The sequence below is a fragment of the Pinus tabuliformis genome, chromosome 9, assembly GCF_031772625.1.
Source record: "Pinus tabuliformis cultivar Carrire ecotype Pingquan chromosome 9, CPIR1, whole genome shotgun sequence".
Lineage (NCBI taxonomy): Eukaryota > Viridiplantae > Streptophyta > Pinopsida > Pinales > Pinaceae > Pinus > Pinus tabuliformis.
This window is the reverse complement of record NC_142307.1, coordinates 1978069833-1978090162: the sequence shown is the minus strand read 5'-3', so window position 1 is coordinate 1978090162 and position 20330 is coordinate 1978069833. Positions and strand designations below refer to the sequence as shown.

General features: G+C 39.6%; 1 protein-coding gene across 1 annotated transcript in view; it reads left to right on the top strand.

The window, feature by feature from the left end:
- The window catches only part of LOC149156938 (isoleucine--tRNA ligase, cytoplasmic-like), a 322103-nt gene that overhangs the window by 20760 nt on the left and 281013 nt on the right, over positions 1–20330 (top strand). The window contains exon 4 of the mRNA XM_089438854.1: positions 11546–11784. Coding sequence (XP_089294980.1) covers positions 11546–11784 — 239 coding nt within the window. The remainder of the gene's footprint in view (positions 1–11545; positions 11785–20330) is intronic.

The window sequence follows — 20330 nt, the reverse complement described above, 5'->3', positions numbered from 1 at the left end:
TTTAGGTTTGCGTTTAGTTCTTCGCCATGACTGCATTTAGGTTTGCATTTAGGTCTTCACCTTGACTGCGTTTAGGGCAGCTCCATCATGACTGCGTTGAGGGCTATTGCAACCAACATATCCTAGTCACCTACTTGACGACATCCTAGATCTAGGGCATGTGTAGAGCTAGGGCATCTTCTTCTAGGAGTTGCGTAGATCCTTCTTACCCATGGCAACATATAGGGCAACTCTTCTTAGTGCAACGTATCTCTTAGGATCTCTCCTCCCACCAAAACCCAAAGACAAGTGGAGAGGAAGAGATCACAAGAAGAGTGTGTGTAAATGACTAGCTAGCCACCTCTTTTTATACTAAAACGTTGAGCACAAGTGGGGACAATTTGATTGCTGGCCGACATTGATGAATTGTCCCATGACATAAATAAATTCATATCTCCATGAATACATTTCGGAATCGGATGATCTTTATATCAATCCTACACCTCTCAATGAGAGGAATCCAAGAAAAATATTAGCTGCCATGAATAAATAGACCCACATGGAGTTTGGCCCTAGTTGCCAATTTTAACATTATTGCATGGAATGGTTGTTGTTAGGGTTCCTATGTGCTAGTTTTATTGAATATTTTTCTATGGAATCCGGGCAAATTATTGCATGTATTAACTAAAAGAATGTATAACAATCCCTTGAATCAATCTTCATGTTAAGCTCTCTTTATGACTTTATCCCCTCATAAAGTGATAGCTAGGGTTTTGAAAACTAGGGTTTTTCTTGCCCTTACTTCATACTAGGGTTTGATATTTCAATTACTAGGTCTTCCTTAGGCTCCATCACTTAAGGATCAAGCATTGACCATCCACATAGGTGATCACACCATAGAAAATAACCTTTTAGCCTTTTTCTCTCTCTCCTCACATTTTTGGCCCTTCAAGGGAAGCTATTAGGCTAGGGGTAAGGCTGAATTTAACTAGGAGTGCGTTAGCCTATAGGTGTGTTAGCTTGTAGGAGGGTTATGCATGTGGTTTAAGCCTCATTGCATTGAAAGCCACCCTTTTGCATGGAAAATTCTTTCTTTTAGGGCTGACATCAGGAGCCCTAGGTAATTTTCACCTAGGGTAATTGCTAACCTAATCCTAGGCTTCGACTTAGGGCTTCTTGAAGGCCTGTTTCTCTAATTGTTGATCATATCTATCTTTAACAAGCCTTTTCTTGGCCTTATGCACCTTGGTAAGCCTTTGTTTTTGCCTATTTATAAAACCCTTGGTAATAAGTGCCCTAAATAGGCCTCTTGTAGTGCATGCTTTGGCATGCCTTTGTTGGATTGAGCCTTGTCCTTACGCTGAGTGCCATTCTTGAACCTATTCTTTGTCACCTCTAAGCCACAGATTTTGAATACCTACAAGGTTACCAACATAGGGAAACCTCCCTTGTGGTGAAAGTCAACTAACGTGTAGGAGGTGGTGAGTTGTGGTGACAATGGGCCACCAGCTCATAGTGTTGTCCCTTGGTCTGGCTCTTGTCTTGTGAGGTCTTTCACAAGACCTGCTAGATTTTGAGGCAACATGATCATCATCTTTGAACTCAAGGTTGAAGAGCTTAATCATCAATTAAACCACTTCCAATTTTGAGTGTGAGTCATATAAATCTTTTAACTTCTTCAACGCATCATAAGCATTTGTAAGTGGAATAATATGATACTCGCCTCTTCATTTACAGAAGCAACTATTTAGGCATAGGCCTTGTTGTCCTTGTTCCCCCAAATGGCTAGTTCCTTGTATGATGTGGGCTTGACAGGTGCATCATCACCTTCTCTTTCACAAATTCCTTTCCATAAGTCACTAAAAATAAGGGTGTGTCTGTTTTCTTTACCATTCTTGGTAGTTCTCCGTGCCAGTTAGCACTACGCCAATAATAAAGATGAGAGAATGCATCTTTCAAATATTGCTTTGAGTCCACATAACTTTTTCAATGCAACATGTAACAACTATAGAGATAACACTCCACTGAAAGAACTTCTTGTTTCACAAATATATTAGATGCACATTTCATCAATCATGTAGAGAAAATGTGTAGGAGGCTTATTCTTCACAGATCATGTACAATGCTTCATCTCACGACACTCGCTGAAATGAGAACATATCTAGCCGTTTAGTTTAACGTGCATTAGGGACATCATGGAGATGATCCCTGTGAGTATTGGGCAACACAATGATCACACAATTGCATTCCCCTATGTTCAATTCACGTTCCTTATATCTCCTTGGAATGCATTTGGCATAGCAAGTTTGAGGAAGCCAATAAACTTTTCTTTGTCAAATCTAGAAGGGGTTTCGAGGCCAGGAGCGATTTTTATATATATTGAACCGTAACAAACAATGAGCATTGTTCAACCACAAGCAATGGCACTTCAATGTTAGATCATTTTGCTTAGATTTCACTATTCTTCACTATATTGATTCTTGCTGTCGGGCAATTGACACCAATCCCTAGGTCATTGATTCAAATGGTAGACTTGTTTTCTCAAAGATCTTCAATAATGTATGCAACGTTCCAATAATCCTCTGGAGTAGGTCATTCAACCGCTAAATTTGCCATTCCAGCTCTCCTTTAGAGGCAAAATGCAATTTTAGATGGATGTTTCTTGAGTTTGCATAGAGAAGTTGAAGAACATTAGCATAATATCTCCAAACAGTTTAGGGCACTGACAAACTTTCAACTAGTGCCAAAGGTATGAATAAATATGTATGCAGGTATGGAATTTGAGTTAGGATAGAGGGCACCTTCAACACGACAAAACCTTCAAGCCAACTTCATTTATACTCAACAACACTCGATTAGAAAAACACATAATCATTCCAGTGTTTAAGGGATGCAACACACATAGAAAATACATAACCTTTCCAACATTCGAGAACTGTAACACGTAAAGAGTTGTAGAGCATAAGGAACACACACACAAAGTTGTAATGGATAGGAGTACAAGGAGTGAACTTGCTATGTTAAGTCAGGCTGTGAGAAAGATGTGTAGGAATGATTGTAGATGTTAGATATGGAAGAACTGAGCATATGGAAAAGGAGTTATCGATCAGGGCATAAATGCCTAAATTTGGGACCTGTGACTTTGATACCATGTTAGGCCAAGGAGTGACTCCCAAATGTGTTTTTTCATTAATGTAAACATGATTATATAACATGAGTAGGTGTGTCCTTTGGGATTCATATTCTAAGGTCTCTTCCTATTCTAATGCTTCAATTTTCCTTAATTTACATATTTACAAATTTCTTAGCCAATCCCTAAGGATTAGGTGTCTAACAGTGTGCCCAAGGCAATTATTTCAGACATGGATCCCAAGCTTACATCAAACTTTTTGATAGGTTTATTTAAGAGATTTGGAACTTATTCAAACTTTAGCAAGACATACCTTCGAAACTCAGATGGTCAAACAAAAAGAGTCAATTAGGAGATTGAAGATACACTAAGAATGTATATGATGGACGAACCATCCAAATCGGAAGAGTATTCACACTTGGTGGAGTTTACTTTTGGCATAGTTTGCTTCTAATAATGGGTACCAATCATCGTTGAAGATGAGTCAATTTGACGCCTTGTATGGTAGGAAATGCAACACACCTATGAGTTTGGACAACCCAGTAGATAGGGCCATTGTTGGGCCAGACTTACTCAGGGAAATGGAAGAGCAAGTAATAAAATCAATCAGAATTTGAAGGTTGCCGAAGATGGACCAAAAGGCTATGCAGATAAGAACAAGCTAAACATGGAATTTCGAGTTGGTGATCATGTCTTCTTGAGAGTGAAGGCAAAGAAAAACTCATTGAAACTGGGTAGCTGTGCAAAGTTGGTAGCTAGATTTTGTGGGCCATTTGAAATTTTGGAGAGGATTGGCCCAATTGCATATAGAATTGCATTACCAACATCCATGCATATTCATAATGTGTTTCATATTTCATTGCTTAAAGTATGTTCTTGATGCTAACCATGTAATTGATTGGAATATGATTTAGGTGGAGCTGAGGGGGACTGGAATAGGAAGGTCTAAGTGTCTGGAATTGAGGCATTTCCTTGGTAAAGGTGTAATGGACACATTTCGGTCTTGAAGATGCTACATGGGAGCATGAGGATGCAATGAAGGCAGAGTACCCTCATTTTTTTGGATAATTTTGTTTGTATATATATGTATATGTAATGCACTAAGGATAGTGCATAAATAAGTGGGAGGGGAATGTAATACCTCGATTTGACCCCCAAATTGTAAATAAACATGTACATACAAAATCTAGGTTGGCGAGTTGGTACATATCTATTAGGTTGGTGGGCTAAGGATTACCTTTGGTGTTAGTGTGCTTGTGTGTATATGTTTTTATATTTTTTGGGGCCATAAAGTCGAGTTTTGTAAATATGAAATTACATGCATATTAATAAAATACATTATTGCTGCAGATTGAATCGGATGAAAAGAGTATCGCGGGCTAAGACTCCATGTGTGTTAAAAAGGGGGCTTTGTATGGCTTAATGAGCACATGCTTTTCACTTAAGTCCATTAAGTGAATTCAAGGGGTGCAACATGTCAAATGAAAAACATGCACATAAAAGTGAGGATGTTGGAGCTATGGAACACACATACTGCATGATTTGACGAAGGAAAGGGACTAGACGCCTTGATGGCAAACTAGGGATGGCCATGTGACAAGTGGGATTGGTTCCATAGTGTGAGGGCTTGGAGGGTACTTAGAGACCACTCAAGGTAGCAGGAAGTCTTGGAAGCCACAAGGCTTCGAGACATCCTTGACCAGTCAAGTTAGACACCCTAGAGGTAGTGGCGCGACCTAAGGGACTACTAGTGCAGAGAAGGGGGTGCACTACTTGGGTGTGATTGTTGCCCTGTGGGGTCGAAGCCTCAACTCGGGGGTGACTCGTTGTTGAGAGAATATGAGCAGCGTGGTCTATCGTTGAGAGGAATATCTCAGGTTTGTAGCCAGTTGTTATCTTTAATCAGATAAGTGTTAATTTAAATGTTTATTTGAATTCTTTTGTAATTAATTATGTAATTATTTTTGTTGCATATGCATAGCAAATAATGGTATAGTTATGTGCTTTTGCCCTTGTGCATGAGAGCATTGTATTGTAGAACACATTTAATTATGCATATCATATGTAGTAATGTACAGGGAATCAAATAAAAATATTTTTTTTAGAAAATCAGGTTACATGGGTAACAAGTATAATAGAACACGCAACATAGGCTTTGGAGGTGATACAAGATCGAGGTAGAGATAAAGGCTAGACAAGTGGAAAAGAATGAAAGATGATGCTAATGTTGGGGATCTCGATATAAGTGATAGTGGAAGATTGTTTGCCAAGGAGTGGTGGAACATGCATGGTGGTGCTACCCCAAAATTTCAACATTTGGCAACATGGGTGCTTTACAATTGAGGAACACTTCTTTTATAGAGAGTTGTTTAGCAACTAGCTCTCATTATTGTTTTGAACCTTTTGGGTTTCATATTTTGGTGTGTAGATGAGCTATTTTGTAAATATAACTATTTGTTCATGTTATAATTGATAGTTGCTATATAACCTATTTCATTCCATAAGTCAATGGTCTAATTTCTATTATATGGCTTAAAATTTTGTATGTTTTTTTGTAATGGATACAATCTAGGTTCTAGATGGTAGGTGCTCAAATGATTAATTATTAATGTACTATGGATGCCATTTCTATCTTCATTGACATAGAAATATGCATGTAAAATCTTATGTTTAGCAACTAATTTGGCATTCTAGATGTGTGTTTGAATACACACACACACACACTCCCGAGACGATCCACTCCAAAGGATTTTTGGAAAATGACCCTCCCAATGTTCCCGCTTTATGCAACCTTGTATTGATGTTATACTTATGTAGGTTTCTTTCTTTGTATTATTTTTGGCATTTTCTAGTTGTTGCATTAACATGCACATTGTATTCATTCTGGTTGTACTCTTCAGTTCCATTGACCTACTTTTGTGTTCATTTGTTAGACATTAATTAAAATAAAATTATCTATTATACCACATAAATGTTAAAGGGTAGGAGTACAACAGGGATAACTTCAAATAAAAATGGGACAAATAATCTTACTATATATTAGGACACTAATATTAGGACTAGAGACATTCAACCTTATGGGAACAGGTCTTATACTTACGAGGATATAAGAGCATGTATGAAAAAGTTTGCACAAAAAATGCCATAGACATCAGAAATCATTGGCGTTGAAGACTTTTTCACTGCAAAAGATAATTTTGATGCATATGTCAAGTCTGCAAGTCAACATATGTACTTTTGGTTCTACAGTGGCAATGTAAATGCTTGACTAAGTTCATGAAATCCAAAATGGAATAATTCCTAATTATTTTGACATTTTGATTTTTTATGAGATAAAGGTAGTGTTGAAAATAGCAACCAGAAATGCTAAAAATGGAAATGCTATAAATAGCATTTCAGGTATTAGTGTTGGACATAGCAACAAGGAATGATAAAATGGAAATGCTAAAAATAACATTGCTATAAATAGCATTTCGGGATAGATTCCAATTTTAGTTAAGCCTTGAACTAAAATTGAGAATTAAAATTCGAATTTGATCTTAGCAGCTGTTTGAAAAATAATTAATTAACTCATCTTGAGTTAATTAGTTGGAGAAAATCAAACATGAAGTCTATGTGAGGACATGCAACAATTATCCCTTTGATTGAGGAAGTTATCCATTAATTAAGGAGATAAGGATGAGTTGTAATTAGTTAGCTCAGTTAACTGAGTTAAGTCCAGTTAGATTAGTTCCAACAGTTTGTGGAACTGAATTGTGAGTTCAGTTAGTTAATGCTTGCATGCATGTAACTAGTGTTCTCCAGATAACTGAATATTCTCTCATGAATAACTCATGCATGTTAGTTCAGTTAGAGACCCATTTGAGATCAGAGGATGGGACAGTGTACTATCAGTTGGAGGATTTTTCCTATATAGGAAACTCATCCATGCAGAAGGAATTATCTCCTTCAGGATTGCGCAATTATTTCTGAGTTTTGTAAGTTATGTGAGAGGTGAATTCACACAGGTGGCAGCATTGGACCCCAGGAAAAATTGCGCAAGGAAATAGGAGGCTTGGAGGACTGAAGGAAGGCACAGGTGTTGTCTTTTCTGTCTATGAGCAGCATTGAGGGATTGTATTAAGAGTTGAATAGCTTGTGAGCTAAAGCTTTGTGTAATCCAAAGATATTTCCACTTGTATGATAATACAGAGATCGAGGTTTTTAGCTGAGTCTTTCCCCAGAGTATTCTTCTGTGTTCATGTGCGATTGATTTCTCATTCTCTATTATATGTGTTCTAATTGATCTTGCTCAAATTGATTAAGCTTCTGCAAAGTTTGTTGTAGAAGTAGATCTAGTATTTTGCTTTAGTACATTGCATTATCAGGTGATCTACAGTGGGAATTTCTACATGGTATTAGAGCAAAGGTGATCAAAGCGGAGAACAATATACAAAGAAAGGAGAAGTTTGAAGTTCCTGATTATAGAAATTGAATTCTTATCACATCTCAAATTTCAGCAATGGCATTCAACGGTTTGAGACTCGAGTATGCCCTGGATGGCAGCTCGAATTATATAGCCTGGAAGGATTGCATGGAAGCGATATTAGAGAACAACGGTTTGAAGGACTTCATTGATCAAGAAGTCCCCAAGCTAGCAGCAGTTAATGCCCAAGAATTGGCGGAATGGAAGGAATGTGTGGCTAGAGCAAGGAGGATCCTTCTGGAGGGAGTTCGAGACCACATAGTCTCGAGTCTCCATGGGAAGGAGACACCGTTTTCAATGTGGAAAACATTGAAGGATCTATATCAGAACAACAACGATTAGAGGAAGCTGGCGCTGAAAGACAAGCTTCGAAAAATCAAGTGTGAAAAGGGCGACACGATCTCTACATATCTGAACAAGCTCACCACCTGCAGGGATGAGCTTGGAAGTGTAGGAATCACGACAGCTGATGATGACATGGTGAGTCTTGCTCTCCTCGGTCTTCCTAAGAGCTGGCATAGCTACCAAGACTTGGTAAATGGAAGAGAGAAACTGCCAGATTGGGAACGATTGTGGTGGATCTGATGCAGGAGGAGATAAGGAGAAGCACTAGAGATGGTTCTTCATTCAAGGAGGATGAAGAAAATTGCGCCTTAGCGAATAAGGCAAAGAAAGGGAAGGAGAAGGATTCTTATCCCAAATCGAGTTCTTCCTATGGTGGGAAGAAGATTGACAAAATGAAAGTGCGATGCTTTCATTGTCATGAGGTGGGCCATTATGCAACAAATTGTCCATAGAAGAAATCCAAGAAGAGATCCTTGGAAGGATCAGAAGGTGAGGCATTGGCCTCACAGTTCGAATTGGATTTCACCCTCATCACATGCATGGTTTCATCGATGATGGGTTGCGGTTGGTTTCTTGACAATGGAGCTTCATTCCACATGACCGACGATAAGAGTTTGTTGAGTACCTTGGAGGAGAAAGACCTCCAGTTACTGGTAGAGATGGGTAATGAGGAAAAGTATAATGTCTCAGGTGTAGGCATGGTTGCTTTTCAGAGGGAGCATGGAGCTCGCATTGCCTTGACAGATGTGAAATATGTGCCAGGACCGAGGAAAAACTTGGTGTCGATTGCGATGCTGGAAGACAAAGGCTATGATGTAGTCTTCAGTAAGGGAAATGTTTTCCTTAGACACATCACCACGAGACAAGTGAAGCAGATCGGTTCACGAGTCAAGAATCTGTATGCTCTTGAGGTTCAAGATGCATGCAAAGCCTTGAGGAGCAAAGCAATTGTTGGAGACTTGGTGGTTGAGAGGGAGATTAAATTACCTCTCAACATGCAGTCACAAAAGAAGTCTTAGACAATTGTGGAGGAGCCACAATTGGAGAAGCAACTTCAGGAAGTTGTGGAGCAACCACAATTAGAGAAGTCGAGAGGAGACAAAGTGGCGGCATCCACTCATGCAGAGACCTCCAGTAGGGGGAAATTTTGAGCCAAGTGGGAAGATGGATCACATGCATCCATACCTCCATGTGAGAGGTGGGGCGATGTGAAGTGATAGTCTCATGAAGGCTGAATAAGGGTCAGGATCCTCGAGGTACCCAGCGTCTTGGATTAGACCTTGCTACGGGAACCTCGGCGAGGAGTAGCAGGATTGGCTGAGTGGGTAGAGATAGATGCAAATGGAGCGACAGAGAGAGCTACAGTGCAGGAGTCCCAAGATAGCGCAGAGCTAGCAGGGTGCAGCAATGCGAGAGGCATAGGAGTGTTGCATCAGTGTAGGAGTCCCAAGATAGCGCAGAGCTAGCAGGGTGCAGCAATGCGAGAGGCATAGGAGTGTTGCATCAGTGCAGGATGGCACAGAGAGGTGTGCAACGGTGCGAGATGCATGGAGTGTTGCAGCAGCTTAGAGGTCAGAGAGGGAGCACTTGTCAACGACAGAGGGAGCTTCAACATTAGAGGGTATTTCTAGCCTAACAAGGAGGTCAGTTGGGAGATTTTTTTTTTTAATTGTTTCTAGAGTTGTTGGAGCAACAATACTAGGGAGAAGTGTTGCATGCAGAACATTCCAAAGATTCAGGATCGGGTTCGAGTTGAATGCCTTTCTTGCTGAGAGGGAGTGTTGAAAATAGCAACAAGAAATGCTAAAAATAACATTTGAGGTACTAGTGTTGGACATAGCAACAAGGAATGATAAAATGGAAATGCTAAAAACAACATCGCTATAAATAGAATTTCGGGATAGATTCCAATTTTAGTTAGTCCTTGAACTAAAATTGAGAATTAAAATTCGAATTTGATCGTAGCCGCTGTTTGAAAAATAATTAATTAATTCATCTTGAGTTAATTAGTTGAAGAAAATCAAACATGAAGTCTAATTGAGGACATGCAACAATTATCCCTTTGATTGAGGAAGTTATCCATTAATTAAGGAGATAAGGATGAGTTGTAATTAGTTAGCTCAGTTAACTGAGTTAAGTCCAGTTAGATTAGTTCCAACAGTTTGTGGAATTGAATTGTGAGTTCAGTTAATTAATGCTTGCATGCATGTAATTAGTGTTCTCCAGGTAACTGAATATTCTCTCATGAATAACTCTTGCATGTCAGTTCAGTCAGAGACCCAGTTGAGATCAGAGGATGGGACAATGTCCTATCAGTTGGAGGATTTATCCTCTATAGGAAACTCATCCATGCAGAAGGAATTATCTCTTTTAGGATTGCGCAGTTATTTCTGAGTTTTGTGAGTTGTGTGAGATGTGGATTCACACAGGTGGCAGCATTGGACCCCAGAAAAAACTGTGCAAGGAAATAGGAGGGTTTTAGCTGAGGCTTTCCCCAGAGTATTCTTCTGTGTTCATGTGTGATTGATTTCTCATTCTCTATTATATGTGTTCTAATTGATCTTGCTCAAATTGATTAAGCTTCCACAAAGTTTGTTGTAGAAGTAGATTTAGTATTTTGCTTTAGTACATTGCATTATCAGGTGATCTATATTGGGAATTTCTACAGGTACCAATTATACCATTGAACATTAACAATCGTCAAATTACTTCATAGTCTGCATAGAAGCAATTTCAAAGTTTGGGATACACAATGAACTTAGTCAAACTCAACACAAATCCCTCAAGAATCTCCTTGTTATATCATCTTGGTTAATGGCATCAGATCAGAGTGCTCTGTATTGCTATCAATCTTTTAACTGTGTAGGACAGAATTCTATTCATGCTACTGTATGTGTAGAATAATCAATCTAACTGTTGGCTTTAGTATGACATGTCTGATACATAGTAGTGTGGACAATAACCAGATCCTATTTCTCCTCTGTCGAATAAAATATATTGCAGTATTCTAATTCTACAAAGATGCATTTTATCAATGATAATATATAGAGAAGAAAACCTCCCACTTCTATGTAGTTTGTGTATATGTTGGACTTGTTGCATTGATTTTCTGGGTTCTCCTGGTTTCCTGTAGCCTTTTCTAACTGTCCTCAATGACTTGTTGCCCTCAAAGGAAATTATTAGTACCTTCCTTTTCTAGGGACTTGATAGTCTTGGTATGATTATATCTTAAATTTTTTTTTATTAATGGATTAGTGTTCATTTGTCTTTATATCTTAGTTTAGTTGGCAAGTTTCAACTTATGGTGTTTTCTTTTATTAGGTATTTCTTTTCTTTGTTTAACTGAAAATGGATAACTGGTTTGAATGTGAGATTAATTATGTACTTCAATTGCACTAGTGTTACTATTTCCTAGTGATGCACATTCGAAATATCAAAAAGACTAATATTGCAGGTAACCTTCTAAGCTAACGGTGAGACTAATAAAAGTGTTAGAAGTCAACACATTTAAAAGTTTGTAAGAGTTGTTAGTAAAGTTGTGTTCATTCTTCTTATGTTCTTGGCTTTCTATATATTAAATTAATATGTGGGGCATATTGATTCCTAACATTGAAAGCAATAGACAGGTTAGATGTAAGGCAACTGGAGCAATCTATATTGTTGCTGAGTCTCGACTATCTCAGCTGCCAGTGAAGAAGACAAAAGCAGATGTGCCTAATGGTACTGTTAAAAAAACAAAAGATTTGGGGACAAAAGCAGGAGGCAAACAAAAAGGCATTCCTGCTGAAAAAGTTGCAGCTCCTTTGGATAGTAGCTCATATGAAGTGCTGGAGACATTCAAGGGCTCCGCTCTGGTTGGTAAAAAGTGAGTCTTGCATACCTAAACTAAGGATTTTTATTATTTGTATTCTTTTCAAATCGAAATGCATTCAGAATGTACACATGGAATAGCCCTCTCGGGGAAAGTAGGCAAGTTCTATTAGGACACTGAAAATAGGATACTTCATAAAAATTTTCTGTCAGTATGGGGTTTACATTTTTATTTTAAACTTATATACATTTAGTGAGCACTTAGACCTGCAGTCTGGCAGGCAAGGATTAAAAAAGGGCTATACTGCGCTGCTGATGTTTGGAACCTGGGCCAATCATATATCTGCTTATGTTGTCTTGTCAGTTCTATACGTGCTACTAGGGCTGTCTCATGTAGCTTCTGCAGTTTTTTACTTTCCAAAGCCTAACATTTGTCATTAAAGCCTTATTCTACAGATTTTCTTTCTATTGTTGTGTTTTCCAATTTGTTTATAGAGCTGTGACCAAACCTTCTCTCCAGGAGTATGTAACAAAGGATTTGTTTGGAGGGTTATCATTTTTTATCATTCTTAGTACTTCTTTAACCACACTACTATAACATAGTATTTTCTACCGTTATTGTGCATGAGGCTTGCCTGCTTTGGATTCCATTTTCAGACACCTTAGGCAGGGTTTTGGAAATTTCATATTAGCTCATAAAAGTTAATAGGTCTATTGATCAACTGATAGCTGTGTGGCACTTAATGCTGCACCTGTTGTGCTGCTGCTTTGTAGTTCTACTAAATCCTACTATATGTATTTGTTAGTTCTGTTGACTGTTGTTTTGTCATCCAGGGCATTAACATTATGTCTCTTTTTTTCCTCCATATATTCTATCTTGCATAGTCCTAGGCATCTTTTGTGCTTGTACATAAACATTAATAGCTACAGTTTCTCCCTTATCTTACTTTGTCAATGCACTATCCTAGCTACCACGTTGACTATTCTGGCCTTTCTATGACGACCCATTATTCTTGCCTGGCAACATTGTCTGTGGTCTACACACCTTTCTGTTACTCCAGCCTTTCTTTTTTGCATTTTCTTTGTGTTGTGTACTTCCCAATCTTTCTCAAGAACAATTTGGTATTAATTTATGGCTTACTTAATCCATTGTTGGCTTATGTGGATTAATTAGTTTCTATATAACCCTCCTAGATCCAGAGGAGCAACCAGAGAGCTATTTAGAGTTTCCTTCTTTCGACGTCGGATGTTAGGAGTATGCAGCTAGGCTCCTTGATGGTTCCAAAACATGCCAACAGCGAGCAAGTGCCTAGTTCACCACCCTCACCCTGGACATCAGACTCAAGAGACCTTGACATCATTGGCCCCATCATCTGATCTCCCTCTCTCACACACTCTGTCTTAATAGTTTCTTGTATTGGCTCTTTCTAGTCTTGAACAAACTTACTTAGTGTTTTATATCGCTGTACCTTTGTTCCGGTTTTATACATATATGTAGGTTTCTCTCTTCATATTATGTTTGGCATTTTATAGGAGTTGTGCTGGCATTCTCACATTGTATTCATACTGGTTGTACTCTTCAGGCCAATTGACCTACTTTTGTGATTATTTGTCGGATGTTAATAAAATTATCTTATCTTACTTAATCGATTGAACTATGCTACTGCTGATTTTATAGAATATAATCTTGCTGGGTGCTTCACGAAGTATATTCATTCTACATATCTATAACAACTAGAATTTTCCTTTTTTTTATCAAATGACAAATTCAATTAGACAACTAGTACTATATCAATGATGATCAAATGAAAACACACAAGAAATTAGAACCATAAACTGCAATTTTCTCTTTAAGTCGTCAAAATCAAAGTGTATTACATAGATACTGAGTCACCATTACTATAGGTGGGAATGCTAATGGCAAATACACAATAGAATAGATGCTAGAGCTGTAGATGGAGGAATCCCATAACTAGTGAGTTCGTAGTCCTCCTCCGTGTCATCATCGGCAAAATGAACATCACTGCGATTGCTTTCTTCTCCATCCTCTTTTATATCTATTCCAATCTATGCCTCTGTTGGTGTGGAGAATGATGCCTCAAGAGGATCACTGTCATCACAAGTGACCAGCTCTAGCACTGGTTCATTATGTTGAAGAATGTAGCTATGGTTGATTTTCATAATCCTTGATGTATTTATAATACTATATAAAAACAAGAAATAAAATCAAATGTTAAATTAGAAGAAAGAAAATTAAAAGAAAGAAAATCAACAAAAACCACCTAAAATTAAGATCTTTGAAAATAGCTCATACTCACGTAAATAACATATTTACCATAAGTTACTAACCACCATAATTTAAGCAAGTATTTGTGTAAAGGATGGGATAAGGAATGTGAAAATTCCTTGAAATGCAACAACTAGAATTAATTCACTTAATTGATTATTCAGTTTAGCAATTTCTTCACAAATAAAAATAAACTCCGCGGAAATAAAAACGCTGGAAACTGATAAATGCTAGCGCACACAAAAATTATGACACCGTTATTTTGCACAAATGTCCCCGAAAAAACGCATTGTGGGAAAATCGGTGCAACAGTGAGTGTTTTTATTATTAAGTAGCAACATAATTTTTAAGTACAATAAAATGTGACCAAATTGGCAATTCTACCCAAGAGAAATATTGGCAAAAATATACCAAGGGATTTTACCCTATCTCCACACAATCATGACATCTAACTGCCTCTGAAAAGCTAGTCGTCCAAATATTTAGCACAGGAGCAACATTACCTTTGCGCAAACCATCTCATGTTCAACCTATAACTGTTGCCAATCAAGCTGTCTTGCCTGTTGATGACTGGGAAACTGTCTCTCTGACACTCTGGAAAATCTTCCCGGCCTCTGGAACTGAAAACGACCTACCCTTCAGCGCAATCAAACTATTATGTTGAAGCAACTGCATAGCGCTTGTGTTGCTTTCTAGAGAATTTTTTCGACCTCGTCTTTCTGACTCTTTGGAATCGGAAACTCCTGTGGAATACTGCTATGCTGCCCCTCTGCCACTTGCTACTCACGCATTGGCTTAATCTCCACTCCTGAATTACTCCTCCTATTGGGAATTCAATTTGCCTAGGCAACTTAGTATCTTCATTGGTGTGTTTTCAATCTACTCATCGACCTCTTCTTATAATCTCCAGTTGGAACTCCAACGACCACGATTAAAACTTAATCGATGGTTGAGATCATCTCCAAGTCGATCCATGTGAATTTCTAGAGAATTCTCACCTTTCTTAATTAATTACTATTAATTAACCATTTTTCCTAAGTTAGACTTGAGAATTTTTTAATTATGGTCAATTAATATAATTGAGCCATCTCTATGTGGAATTTCTAGAAACGATTTCTAAGTTTTGGAGAACTCATGTGTTTTATCCTCTCCTCAAAGTTTCGAGACTAGAATACCATTCAATGCTACAAAAAATAACACTCCCTTTTAGTGAGGAAGGTGTTCTCTCCAACTAGTGTTGCACAATTGTCACAACACCCTGTCTCTGCAACATCCTCCAACCACGCTGCTGATGTCTGACAACTGTAGCTGCCTGCCAATGTCCACCAACTATTGCGCTAACTTTGATTCATCTGACAATGACTGTAGCTGAACTAACTTGCTGCATCTGTCCCTGCCAACTCTGCATCTGCACTGCAACTCAACTAACACTCCCTCTCAAGCTGTTGTTGCTGTTGCAACGACTGCAACCGAGAAGCATCCAAAAAACCGAATCAATTGTGTCTCTTTGTTGCAGCTGTCTCCTGAGAAATCTACACTGTTGTTGACTCTGCCTTTGCATTGTACACTGAGAAATCTGCATTGCTGTTGACTCTGCCACTGAGTCTCCTACTCTGCTATCAACACTGCCCTGTGCTCCTCAGTATTTGAGTGCCACTAGTTTGCAATTGTGTTAAGTTATGGTATGTTCTATGCTTATAACAGTTTACTTCTTTTTCTTATTATATTCCACTGATTAGCAATCATAAAGTAAAGTGCAGATAGAATATTAAACGATCGACAGAAAACAAGCCAAGACAAGAGACACAAGATGTGGCGGCTAGCCAGGGACAAACCCCACAATGTGTGGGGAAACCCTTTGATCAAATCTTCTTTTATCTTCAATAATTCAGCAGAGAGAAATAGTACAATAAATCTGATTCATATCACAGCAGTAGCAAACCCTAGATCAGTAGCATTAGCATTAGCGGCTTCATTATCAAACTAGGGCAGACCATATCTCACAAACCGACAGTCGGATTGACTTCATTCCACCACCAAAAGTTTCGGCTTTCAAAGGAGGTTCAAATGAACCTACAGCGCAGTTCAGATGAGGAGATCTTCTAGGCCACGCAAGTCAATCTTTACTTCTGCAGTTGCATCTTCAATTTCAGCGGTTTCCGGCTTCAAACTAGGGCAGTCGATATCTTGCAAACCGTTCGTCGGATTGACTTCATTCCACCACCAAAAGTTGCGGCTTTCAAAGGAGATTCAGATGAACCTACAACACAGTTCCAAAGAGGAGATCTTCTAGGCCACGCAAGTCAATCTTTACTTCTGCTGTTGCAGCTTCAGTTTCAACAGTTTCCGGCTTCACATGTGTGAGAGAGAGAGACCCATTTCAGCGCAGTAGAGAAGAGACTCATATCTGTGCAGTAGAGAGAGAGAGATGTGATGAGATGAGTGAGTCCAAATGAGGAAAAGTCCTCTTATATTTATACACAACGTTGGTGGGTGAATAGATGCGACTGTTGGGCTTCTGAGCCTACATGAGTTGTAGGTCGGCTTGATAATAAGTCCTTAATCAAAATAAATTCATATCTCCATGAATACTTATCGGAATCGGATGATCTTTATATCAATCCTACACCTCTCGACGAGAGGAATCTAATAAAAATATTATCAGCCATGAATAAGATGACCCACATGAAGATTTGCCCTGGTTGCCAATTTTAACACTCCCTCTCAACCATGGAGAACTTCATCTGCAATCTGTCTATCGGTCGTTACTATTCATCCATCAAATGCACTGCCCTGTACAGCCTGACCCTTGCTCTGCTCTATTTTGCCTGTTCTGCTTTGTCTTGTTCTGCCCTGCACTGATTTGTACTGTTTTGTTTTGTTCTGCTCTGCTCTTGCATTGTTTTGTTCTACTCTGATTTTGTCCGAATTATGAAGAAGAAGAAATGATCGAGAATGTATCATACTGACTCAAAGTCAGTCTCAGAGTATGTATCACTGGTCCCAGACCAATCTCAACCAACCCAAAGTCAGCGTCATAGTGAGTACAACTCCAATGGTCCCAGACCAATATCATCCTCCACTGACTCAAAGTCAGTCTCAGAGTATGTACCACTGATCCCAGACCAGTCTCAACCGACCCGAAATCAGCGTCATAGTATGGTACAACTCCTACCACTGGTCCCAGACCAGTATCATTGATCCCAGATCAATGGAGGTCATCCTAGCGTAGGGAGTACGGTAGTTACAACGATGCGTCCATCGGTACTACTATGGTCCCTAACTTCATTTCCCTGCTCATTGATCAGATGAGAGGTACTTCCCATGAGTCCCAGACTGCATGGGTAGGATGCCTCGACAGGAGAACTAATCAATCCTGTCCTCACAGGAGAACACATCAATCCTGCTACAATTGCCATGGATAACACATCAATCCAGGCCTCACAGGAGAACACATCAATCCTGCTACAATTGCCATGGAGAACACATCAATCCAGGCCGCCATGGAGAACACATCAATCCAGGCCTCACAGGAGAACACATCAATCCTGCTACAATCGCCATGGAGAACACATCAATCCAGGCCTCATAGGAGAACTAATCATCCTGCTACACAGGAGAGCGAATCATCCTGTTCCACAAGAGAGCGAATCATCTTGTCCCACAAGAGAGCGAATCATCTTGTTCCAGTGTGCACCACCAGGGGAGGGTGAGTCACCCTGTGGTCGTATGTTGCTCCAGTAATAACCGCAAGCCCTCAGAGCTCCCAGAGCTCAATGTATGCAACATGCAGGACCCTTGTACAAGGGTTTCTTACCGACTCCAAGTCGTTTGGGAAAATCACAGATTAGATCTTTCCTCGGGGCTTTGACAAGGTGTATCAACCTGTACATCATCTTAATGCGATGGAGCCTCCTTGCTCATCAACTTACCATATCCAAGATGATGTCTATCTGCTGGAGCAATCGACGAATACGGGATTCCTCAATAATCGAATCCCACCTCTGGTTGTTATAGAGAATCACAGTGGTATCCAATGTAAATCCAAACAGCTCACTGAAGAGATTTCGCAACCAGACTACCTTACACGAGGTTATGCTAGCAACAATATATCCTGATTCGGCAGTGCTCAAAGCCACCGACTTCTACTTCCTGCTCATCCAGGATATCGAAGCAGATCCTAAGGTGAAACAACACCCGGAAGTGCTCTTACGGTCCACCACACTGCCTGCCCAATCAACATCAGTATATCCAAGTAGTCTCGCATCTCCGGCAGTATATCTTAATCCATGAGAGATTGTGTTCTGAAGACATCTCAGAAGATTCCTGGCATCAATCCAGTGAGGCTCAACCAAATATGAGCTCACAATGCTAACTGCAAAAAATATGTTCGGACGGAGGTTCACCAAGAACATCAATGCGAATGAGTTTATGAAACTCAGAGGCATTTCCCAAATCTGGTCCGACATCACTACCATATAACTTCTAAAAGTTAAGATCCTCGGGGTAGTCACAGGCTTGCAGTCCATCATACCAAATCTTTCCATATCTTTACCACATATTTCCCTTGAGATAGGAAAATTTCCCTTGGCTTCTGCCATACTTCAAGTCCTAGGAAGTAGTGCATCAGTCCTAGGTCTTTCATTTCAAATTCAGAGGCCAGCTCCCTCTTACATTTGTGAATGAGAGGGTCTGCACCTGTTAGAAAGAAGTCATCCACATATAATACTAGTATGAGAGGCTTGTCATCTTCAACCTTAAAGTAAAGGTTAGGATCGGCTTCACTCCTAGTGAATCCCAACTTCATCAAGTAGCTATCGATCCTCTCATACCATGCTCAGGGTGCTTGCTTCAGCCCATAGAGAGCTTTCTTCAACCTGCATACATGAGATTTTCGATCATAAATCTCAAATCCTTCGGGTTGCTCCACGTAGACCTCTTCTTTGATCGAGCCATGCAAGAACGCAGTCTTGACATCCATCTGATGTAGGTTCCATCCTTGTGAAGCGGCAAGGGCTATATGATCGAGCGGATGGTCGTATATCTGGCAACAGGTGCAAATATCTCATCATAGTCTATACCTCCCTTCTGGGATAAACCACGAGCAACAGAATGAACCTTATACTTTTCCATACTTCCATTTGCTGCATGCTTTATGTTGTAAAGCCATTTTGAAGTAACAATTGTCTTGTCCAGGATCTGGGAACTACTTCCCAGACATCATTCTCCATAATAGACTCATATTCTGTGGCCATAGCATCCTTCCATAGTTAATGCTTGATGACATTTGAGAATGATGAAGGTTCATTTTGTATGATCGTGCTCATGATGGTCAGGTATCCTTGATACCTATTAAGTTTCTTACTTTGACGGAAGGTTCCTCAGGGTGCAGCATGTCCTTTAGCATCATCAAGTATCCCCCTAAGCCATGAAGGCCTCTTCCTAGAAGAGGAAGGCTCATGTGGATGAGAATATATCAGATCCATGGGTTCTTCTACATCAGGCATTGATTCATCATCCTTTTCTTTCGGTTCCCTGGTGTTGGCTTCTTGAGAGCTCCTCAAAGTCGAAAGATTGTTCACCTTGCGGTGAACTTTTCTTTAGGAGTCTTGGAACCCAATGCTTGATGAGGGCATCGATTTTGTACATATACGACGGTGATTGTAGTTTCAGCCCATAGAAACATCAGAAGTCTTTGATCATGTAGCATGGCCCAGACAGCTTCCATCATCGTGCGGTTCTTCCTTCCCACCACACCATTCTGCTCAGGAGTATGTGGTGTAGTAGTCTCCCTCTTAATGCCAACCTCAGGTATGCCTGAGTGAACCAATTGTAATATATCAGAGGTCTTGCTTTGGCTTGAGGGGAATGGTCCCCTTTTGAGCTTTCCTTCAGCACATCCTGGACATACACCTTCATTCTCTATTCAGAATTCGGGCATCCCTATCGCCATTTGTCTTACACCGAGTATAGCTTTATAATGAAGGGGGGAAAACCTTTAATGCCAAAGTTTGGACTGAAGAGATGTGTCATAAGACATGACACCTAACAGACTTCCATCGACCTGATATAATGAATCAATACTAAACCCAAGAGTAAAGGCATATTTAACATTATTTTTCCATATACATACCTTGCCATCGCTGAAGGTTACCTTGTAGCCATTGTCTTCCGTTCTCGAGATGGACACTAGGATCTTTTTGAGGTCAGGTGCATTTAATACATCCTGGAATTTCTGGCCTTCTTGAATGCTTGTCCTCTTCCTTGATTCCCAGCTCTCCTCTTACCTTTGCTGTTGAATTTGTCATTCCTTT